The following is a 9,408-nucleotide window of genomic DNA, read 5'->3' as shown; positions in this document are numbered from 1 at the left end:
AATGCAGAAGAAACAAAAATGATACACACATGCACTGCCATTAAAATTCTGGAAGCATGGAATAGAAGGGAAATAAACCCTAAATAAAAGAGGCTGTCCAGGGAGACTATGCAGTGAAGCTGTTAGTCTTATTTAGACCGGGCAAAATAGGTCTGGATCCGAAGAACCGAACCGAAATTCATGAAACCAAAATCCGATCCGAGATCCGAATTATACAATCCGATAATTATCCGAAAACCGATTTAAACCGATCCGAAAAATATCTGAACCGAAAATTTAACTGAAAATGATCCGAAATACAAGATCCGATTATAACTTGGAACCGATTAAAATCGAATAATATATTACCCGAACCGAATATACCCCGAAATAAGCAAAATTTATATTTTAAACAATTTTATGTTTATGATATATTACTTATTTAATCATATTCTTTTGTAAAAGTACATTATATTACATTAAAAATACTAAATTAAATAAAAAGGATATTTTTTGAATCTCAAAAATTGAAAAAATAAATAGGTTATGATCCGAAAATATCCGAACCGAATTTGATCTGAACAGAATTTTGTCCGATCTTAATCCGAATTTTATCCGATTTTAATCCGAATTAGACCCGAACTGAATCACATCCGATCCGATCCGATCCGATCCGATCCGAATAGTCTTCAAATATATTATAATCCAAAAGTAGATCCGATCCGAAATTGAACCGATCCGAAACCGAACCGATTATCCGAATTGTCGGGTCTAGTCTTATTTGGTAGGCTTGTAATAAATAGCAAGCATGTGACAGTGATGTCAACTGTACTGTTTGCTGAAGCTCAATTGAAAGAAAACAAAAGTTGTAGTCTCTGTTTGGGTGAATACAAAATAGGACTCTGTATATCAGGTCTGTTATAATTATATATACAAGCTAACAAGTATGCGATACACGGACTTATTTTAATATGACATTATCGATGTTAGGATTCAAATATTATTTAACTTATAATCAGGTGCTGTGAAGTTAAAAATATATTTGGTGTGAACCTACCTAAATATACTCAAATCTCAGATTCTCTGAAGGTATGCTACTCAAACTTCTACTGTATAAATTATATTTCTTTTAGGTACATGCCCTGTATCCTATTTTCTGTTTCATATCACTTCTTTCAGTTGCATGTCCTGTTTTCTAATTTCTGTTACACAAAATCAGCTGGGAAAAAATGTTATTTATGCTATAGCCTAATGCATTTTAGTATTTCATGACACTACTGAAGACCACTGAACTAACCAGGTCTCTACATAAGCAACTAAAATTTGACTTGGAACAGCAGATACTTAAATTTAGCATGGATTGGAACGCGAACTATGTCATTTGGGCCGCCTTGATAATTTTTACTCTACTTGTTTGGCACCTGAGGAAAAAGAACAGTTACAGAAGTTCTAAGCTCCCTCCTGGTCCCAGGGGATGGCCAGTTTTTGGCAATCTTTTCGATCTTGGAAGTTTGCCTCACAGGAGTCTAGAAGCATTAAGACAAGAATATGGTCATGTTGTGTGGCTAAATCTTGGTTTTGTCAAAACCATGGTGCTTCTTTCCGCTGGTGCAGCAGAAGAGTGTTTTAAAAACCATGATCTCTCGTTTATTGACCGGTTCACTACTGACTCGATGAGGTCACATGACTACTACACGGTCTCTTTACCTTTTGGCTCATACAACACCTCCTGGCGCACCATGAGGCGAATTTGTACCTCGGAGCTATTCACTAACAAGAAGATTAACGCCACCATGCCACTTAGGCAAAAGCGTGTCAATGAACTATTGTTGTGGATTGAACATGAAGTAAAAAGAAGTGGAACCAGTAAAATTGCGGTTAGAGACTTTGTGTCCCCAGCATTATTTAACATCATCGGGAATCTCACACTGTCTCGCAACTTGATGGATCCACACTCGGAAATTTCCTCTGAATTTCTCGCAGCTATGGCAGGTTTCAACGAGGCTGTGGGTCGTCCCAATATCTCTGATTTAGTACCCTGGCTTAGAAAGCTTGATCTCCAAGGAATAAGGAAGAACATGGACCGTAGTTTAGCAAAAGCCACAAAAATTATCTCCACATTTGTAAAGGAGCGTGTGTTAGAGAGGCAACAAAATCAGGAATTATCATCAAAACCGGACTTTTTGGATGTGTTGTTAGATTATAGGGGCAATGGAGAGGCTGAACCAGCTAAATTGTCAGAGTTCCAAATCTCAATTTTCCTAATGGTAAGCTTAAGCATAGGTAGTGTGGTCAAAATGTAAATTATGGCTAATGTTTTTATAGCAAAATTAATACTACAAGACATGTTTAAGTGCGTCAGATTTGTGCAGGAGATGTTTTTTGCCGGAACAGAAACATCAACCGCCACTATTGAGTGGGCACTGTGCGAGCTCCTACAATGTTCTGGTCAAATGAAAAAGATTAAAGCTGAGCTTGGTAAAGTTGTTGGGGAAAGCAAAAAACTGCAAGAAAGTGATATTGATAATCTTCCCTATTTGCATGCAATTGTGGAGGAAACACTACGTCTACATCCTCCTGCTCCACTATTAATTCCAAGGAAGGCAGTTCGAGATACCAATTTCATGGGTTATAGTATTCCGAAAAATGCACAAGTTATGGTCAATTACTGGGCAATTGGAAGAGATGAAGATAGTTGGAAGGATGCATTGTCTTTTAAGCCTGAGAGGTTTCTGGACTCGAATGTTAATTACAAGGGTCAAAGCTATGAGTTTATCCCTTTCGGGTCTGGGAGAAGGATTTGCCCCGGTCTTCCATTGGCCCATCGAATGGTACACTTAGTTCTAGGCTCTTTACTTCACCATTTTGAGTGGGAACTTTGTGATGATGGGAAGATAATAGATATGATGGAGACAATGGGGACATCGGCAAGAAAACTAAAGCCCTTGCATGCAATTCCAAAACGATGTTAAAAAAGGATTGTCAATATATACCCCGTAATGTCTTTGTTTGGCAGATGTTATGTCACATGTAATATATCAAGCTAATGATCTCAGATGAAGTATGCTAATGGTCTTCTTAAATGTTTCAATATGCTGATTTGTAAAACTGCAGGCACTCCTGTGAACATGAATGATAAACTGTGTGTTGGTGATGATGATACGGAATCAGTCAATGCGAGCTACTTCAGAAGTCTGGTAGGAGGACTAATGTGTTTAACTAATACTAGACCAGACTTTGTGTTTTGAGTTAGTGTCATTTCAAGGTTCATGCATAAGCCTACCAAACATCATCTTGGAGCCGAAAAAGGGATACTTATGTAGCTGGGATAATCACTGTGTCAGATAAATCAGTGTAAAAGACACCTTCTTGCAGAAGATATGTACTGCTTTTTTATTATGTTATAGCTCAATATATTGGCTTTACAAAATACCTGTAACTAATACTACATTCTTAAATACTAGTTTTCTTTAATAATTAATCCATCACTAAAATTTAATAAGTAAAATACAACTAAATAAATACTCTTTGCATGTCAACAATAAATAAATAAATACTCTTTGAAGCAGAATATGTAACACACAACCTTATTTTGAAGCACTTCTCTTCAATTTTGTGACGTCTTTCACATCACCTATACATTTTCAAGTGTTTAGTGAAATTGTAGATAAGCAGTTCCAGCTTCAGTTATATTTGTAGCCTATATAGGCATCCATGTTTCAAGTATGAAGTAGTTTTAATTGGAAAGCTGCATTTTCTTTCAGCAGTTGCAGTGCAAATCTATTAGAAATTAGCAGGTGTTCCATCAGATATAATAAGAAAAAGGTATAATAAAAAATATGGTAAGCAACATCTAGGCCAAATGTATGAGGTGGGTTTCAACATGAGATGTGTGCCAATTCAATATTTGAGCATCTACATAGCTGCATTCAAAGATAATGCAGAAGAAACAAATATGATACAACACATGCACATCTATAAGAATTCTGGGAGCATGGACTAGAACACAGACACTTGAAACAAAGAAATCAATATGGTAGCTTTGTGATCAGGTGACTGTTAACTCTAATCGCGAAATAAACGAGGCTGCCCAAGACTATGCATAGGAAATCTGCAGTAAGCTATTTGGTCTTTTTTTGGTAGGTTTGTATGTAGTAGGTATGTTATCTGTGATGTCAACAATTTGTTATAATCTTATATTTTATACAGCATATATACAACAATCAGGCGCTTTGAAGTTGAAAATATGTCTGGTGTAAACACATCATGTTTCCAATCAAATTGAGCTATTACTCTCAGTCTCAGGTAGTATTTCTTTGTTTTCCTTTTAGCTGTTTCATTTCACTTTTTTAGTTACATTCATTTCTGTGCAATTTCATTCCATTTTATTAAAGAATAATGCAATTTGAAATTTCAGTATTTTCAGATTGTCTATAAAATCTGTACCAGCACCATCTCACATCAAGATCACATTTTTTGTTAAGTCACAGATAAATAAGTACTTCAAATTATACATGTAAATGTGAATAAAATCTTTAACAAGGGACATATAATTGTTCGTATGTTATTTAACATGGTACATATAATTGTTCGTTCTTTATAAGCAACTCCAATTTGACTTTACACAGCAAACATTACAGTCTGGGATGGAGTGGAACGGGAACTATGTCATTTGGTCCTCTTTAATAAGTTTGATTTTACTACTTTGGCACCTGAAAAAGAACAGAGACAGACGTTCTGAGCTCCCTCCGGGTCCTAAAGGATGGCCAGTTTTTGGCAATTTTTTCGATCTTGGAAATTTGCCCCACAGGAGTCTAGAAGCACTAAGACAAGAATATGGTTCTGGTGTGGCTAAATCTTGGTTTTGTTAAGACCATGGTGCTTCTTTCTGCTGGTGCAGCCGAAGAGTTTTTCAAAAACCATGATCTCTCCTTTGCTGACCGTTTCACTAATGACTCCATGAGGTCACATGACTACAACACGGTCTCTATAGCTTTTGGCTCATACAACACTTACTGGCGCACCTTAAAGCGAATATGTACCTCAGAGCTATTTTCCAAGAAGAGGATTAACGACACAATGTTGATTAGGCAAAAGTGTGTGGAAGAGATGTTGTTGTGGATTGAACATGCAATAGAAAAAAGTGCTATCAGGGGAATTGCAATTAAAGACTTTGTGTTCCCTGCATCATTTAACATGATCGGGAATATCACGCTGTCTCGCAATTTGATGGATCCACAGTCGAAAATATCCTCTGAATTTTAAACGGCTTTGGCAGGTTTCAACGAAGGTGTGGGCCGTCCCAACATCTCTGATTTATTACCCTGGCTTAGAAATCTTGATCTCCAGGGAATACGAAAGACCATGGATTGTAGTTTAGAGAAAACCATAGAAATAATCTCCACATTTGTGAAGGAACGTGTGTTGGAGAGGCAACAAAATCAGGAATTATCATCAGAACAGAAGGACTTCTTGGATGTGTTGTTAGATTATAGGGGCACAGGAAAGACTGAACCGGCTTATTTGTCAGAGTTCCAAGTTTCAATTTTCTTAATGGTAAGTTTAAGCACAAGTAATATTCATAGTGTAGATTATGACCATTTTTTCTTACAGGACATGTTTAAGTGCATTAGATTTGTGCAGGAAATGTTTTTTGGTGGAACAGAAACATCAAGCACCACCATTGAGTGGGCAATGTGCGAGCTCCTACAAAATCCTAATCAAATGAAGAAGATTAAAGCTGAGCTTGTTAGAGTTGTCGGAGAAAATAACAAAGTGCAAGAGAATGACATCGGTAGTCTTCCTTATTTGCATGCAATTGTGGAGGAAACACTACGTCTACATCCTCCAGCTCCACTATTGATTCCAAGGAAGGCCGTTCGAGATACCAACTTCATGGGCTATAGTATTCCGAAAAACACACAAGTCATGGTCAATTACTGGGCAATTGGAAGAGATGAAGATACTTGGGAAGATGCATTGTCTTTTAAGCCCGAAAGGTTTCTGGACTCAAATATTAACTACAAGGGTCAAAGCTTCATGTTTATTCCTTTTGGGTCTGGAAGAAGGATGTGCCCAGGTCTTCCATTGGCTCATCAAATGGTGCACTTAGTTCTAGGCTCCTTCACCATTTTGAGTGGGAGCTTTGCGATGATGGGAAGATAAAAGATATGAGGGAGACAATGGGGACAGCGGCAAGAAAACTAGAGCCCTTGCAAGCATTTCCAAAATGAAAGACAGCGTGATCAAACAAGTACTCTTACTTTGATCTAGCATTGTCCTAATAAGAATGGAAACAAACGCAATAACTGTAGTTTGCTGTATCTTTAATTTTTCTAATAAGAGTAAAATTGAAATTGTGTTATTTACAAGGTTGTGTTACCTACTCACCAGTACTATGCACACTGCCATTATCTAATTTGTATTTTGATACATATACTGTTACCTTAATTTTGACATATCAACTCATTCCCATGCATAAATGTCGATACTATCACAGCTGAGCTTATCAAAATAGTTAATTTTGCATTACCAGAGAATGATGTTTAACCTGCAATGTAAGGTGACTGTGTTGAGTTGTCCACTACTGGTGGAAGGTGCAGATATTGTATTTTAAAGGATGTTCTTGCGTGTCGATCAAGTGTTCCTGAATATGTCAAGAACTTCTGTTGATTTCTAATCTTGATCAATAATTTCCAGACACTATATTAAAGAAATTTCATATCATTGACGTTGGTTATTTAGGTAGGATACTGGATACCGATTCTTGGAGTAAAGTGGATAATGTTTACCCTAAAACAAGATGATAACAGTTTCAGTTATGGTGGACTTGTGGACTTGGGAAAATTTTGCAGTGTGCTGTAATTATTAGGCTTGTACATGAAAATGTAACTAGTACCAAGTAACTACATTGAAGTCGTCATTGCCTGAGCTGTAGAGGAGCCGTTTCTAGTGCTAGAGAAGATACGAAAACTGCCAAAATAATAGAGGGAAAAGTTTTGGATATTGAGATGGATTCCAGCACTCTCACCTTGTGTCATGGAAGCACAATGTGATATGAAGAAATATCTTTAACTTATGTGCAAATACACGCATGTCACGCCAGTGGTATCCCCCTCCACTCCACCTACTCGAAAATAAGGCAAAGAGGAAAGACATAAAAAGTGAGGATGATGCAGAAGAAACATCAGTAGTATATCTATGTCAAGAGGCATAATATAGTTAAGTCCGTGCTATATTTGTATTTTCTGATAATGACATAATGTCCTATCATTCCATTGGTTCTCACTTTTTATTTTCTTCAACAAATCTTGGCCGGCTGCCAGCTCGATTCAAGACGTAAACCGTGTGCCCCCTTCAGAGGCGAAAAGAAGTTTTATGTCTCTAGCAGAGGATGAACATATGTATAAATAGTATTATCGTTTATAGAGCTGTCTGATCTTAGTCTCAGAAGTTAAGAAAAGCAAATCAAGTGAATTTTATTTGAAAATTTAGTACATCAGAGTATGTTATAAATCTTACTGGTATATCGAGTGTATTTCAAATATTGAAACATTGATCTTAGCTTGTTGAATTTTTAGTTCAATAAACTGTAGTATCTTATATGAGCATGGAGTGGATTTGGAACTACATTCTCTGCTCTGTACTGATAGGTTTGTTGTCATTTCTTTGGCATTTGAGAAGTATACGTTACAATCGTAAACTTCCACCAGGCCCTAGGGGTTGGCCAATATTTGGCAACATATTCGAATTGGGAAATCTACCGCATAGAAGCCTAGCAGCACTAAAACCAAAATATGGTCCTGTTGTGTGGACAAACCTTGGTTCAGTCAAGACCATGACTGTTCTTTCTGCAGCTGCAGCCGAAGAGTTGTTCAGGAACCATGACCTCTCCTTCATCAACAGGACTATTGTTGACACAATGTGGTCACATGACTTTGGCAAGTGCTCTACAGGTTCAGTTCCTTATGGAGACTATTGGCGCACTTTGAGGCGGATATGTGCTGTTGAGCTATTCACTACTAAGAAGCTAAACGAAACAAAGTTGATTAGACAAAAATGTGTGGATAACATGGTGTTGTGGATCCAAAAAGAAATAAAAGAACGTGGAAGCACCGGGTTTGAGCTGACACACTTTGTTTTCCCTGCATTATATAACATGATGGGAAATATTTTGATATCTCGCGACTTGGTGGATCCACATTCAAAGATTGCCTCTGAATTTTACTTGGCGATGGCAGGATTTTTAGAATGCATGGGTCGGCCTAATGTGTCAGACATATTTCCATGGCTTAGATGGCTTGACCTGCAAGGACTGAGGAAGAGAATGGATCATGATTTGGGAAAAACGATAGAAATTACTTCTGGATTTGTGGAGGATCGTGTGAAACAGCGGAAAAAGAAGGAAGGGAGACTATCAGAGAGCAAGGACTTCTTAGATGTCTTGCTAGATTCCAAGGACACCGAAAAGGATGAACCAGTCAAGCTATCAGACCACCAAATCATTATTTTCCTACTGGTAAGTTGAACTAGAAATGATGTTGCTTATCAGTATATAATTATAGCATGTATACATTACATGCATTCTAAAAAATGTATATGTGGAAAATGGATGCAGGAAATGTTTTTTGGTGGGACAGAAACGTTTAGTGCCACGATAGAGTGGGCTATGTCTGAGCTCCTGCAAAATCCTGCAGCAATGATTAAGATTAAAGCTGAGCTTGCTAGAGTTATCGGAAAAAATAGTAAGCTGGAAGATAGAGATATCGATTCTCTGCCTTATTTACAAGCAACTGTGGAGGAGACACTACGCTTGCATCCTCCACTTCCACTTCTAATTCCAAGAAAGGCAGTTACTGAAACCAACTTCATGGGTTATAGAATTCCGAAAGATACACAAGTTTTAATCAATGCTTGGGCAATTGGAAGAGATGAAGAAAGGTGGGAAGATGCTTTGTCTTTCAAACCTGAAAGGTTCTTAGGTTCAGATGTTGAATACAGGGGACAAAATTTTGAGTTTATACCATTTGGGGCCGGGAGAAGGATTTGCCCAGGTATTTCTTTGGCTCATCGTCTGCTGCCACTGATTCTGGGCTCATTACTCTATCATTTTGACTGGGAGGTTTGTAAAGATGTTCATGGTAAGGGGGAAATGGACATGATGGAGACAATGGGGACAACAGCAAAAAAACTAGAACACTTGATTGTAGTAGCTACACGGTGTGCATAAAAGTAAACATGTTCTTGTATCATAGTAAATCTAATATGCAGCTCTACATGGCTGTTCCCTTTTGCAGCAACAGAAGTAAAACCATGCTTGACATGAATATGGTGTACCTTATAGTTTTCACTTGTCAATATGTTTATCGTTATATGCTTATCATCTTTAGATCTGACTATTCATTCTGCTGTGGCTGTTATGCAAAAATC

The 9,408-nt window shown here is 37.5% G+C and overlaps 2 protein-coding genes and 1 pseudogene across 2 annotated transcripts; all 3 read left to right on the top strand.

Annotated features, from left to right (window-relative positions):
• The first annotated feature begins 1,334 nt into the window (after window positions 1–1,334).
• LOC141680628 (cytochrome P450 76A2-like) lies at window positions 1,335–3,227 on the top strand. The gene is made up of 3 exons (XM_074486803.1): window positions 1,335–2,246; window positions 2,352–2,946; window positions 3,094–3,227. Exons 1-3 carry the CDS (start codon window positions 1,335–1,337, stop codon window positions 3,225–3,227), a joined length of 1,641 nt encoding a protein of 546 aa, XP_074342904.1.
• Window positions 3,228–4,625: 1,398 nt separating this feature from the next.
• On the top strand, window positions 4,626–6,212 carry LOC141677207 (cytochrome P450 76A2-like; annotated as a pseudogene).
• Window positions 6,213–7,588: 1,376 nt separating this feature from the next.
• On the top strand, window positions 7,589–9,208 carry LOC141680627 (cytochrome P450 76A2-like). Its single transcript, XM_074486802.1, has 2 exons — window positions 7,589–8,497; window positions 8,597–9,208. Exons 1-2 carry the CDS (start codon window positions 7,589–7,591, stop codon window positions 9,206–9,208), a joined length of 1,521 nt encoding a protein of 506 aa, XP_074342903.1.
• Window positions 9,209–9,408: the final 200 nt, after the last annotated feature.

Source organism: Apium graveolens, chromosome 8 (assembly GCF_009905375.1).
Source record: "Apium graveolens cultivar Ventura chromosome 8, ASM990537v1, whole genome shotgun sequence".
Classification (NCBI taxonomy): Eukaryota; Viridiplantae; Streptophyta; class Magnoliopsida; order Apiales; family Apiaceae; genus Apium; species Apium graveolens.
Note: the sequence above shows the minus strand (reverse complement) of the source record. Positions and strands in the feature narration are given on the sequence as shown.

Coding starts and splice junctions, on each gene's coding strand:
- LOC141680628 (XM_074486803.1), top strand. CDS start 1,335: ATGGATTGGAACGCGAACTATGTCATTTGGGCCGCCTTGATAATTTTT. Junction 2,247..2,351: donor AAATCTCAATTTTCCTAATG/GTAAGCTTAAGC, acceptor AGATTTGTGCAG/GAGATGTTTTTTGCCGGAAC. Junction 2,947..3,093: donor GCATGCAATTCCAAAACGAT/GTTAAAAAAGGA, acceptor GTAAAACTGCAG/GCACTCCTGTGAACATGAAT.
- LOC141680627 (XM_074486802.1), top strand. CDS start 7,589: ATGGAGTGGATTTGGAACTACATTCTCTGCTCTGTACTGATAGGTTTG. Junction 8,498..8,596: donor AAATCATTATTTTCCTACTG/GTAAGTTGAACT, acceptor AAATGGATGCAG/GAAATGTTTTTTGGTGGGAC.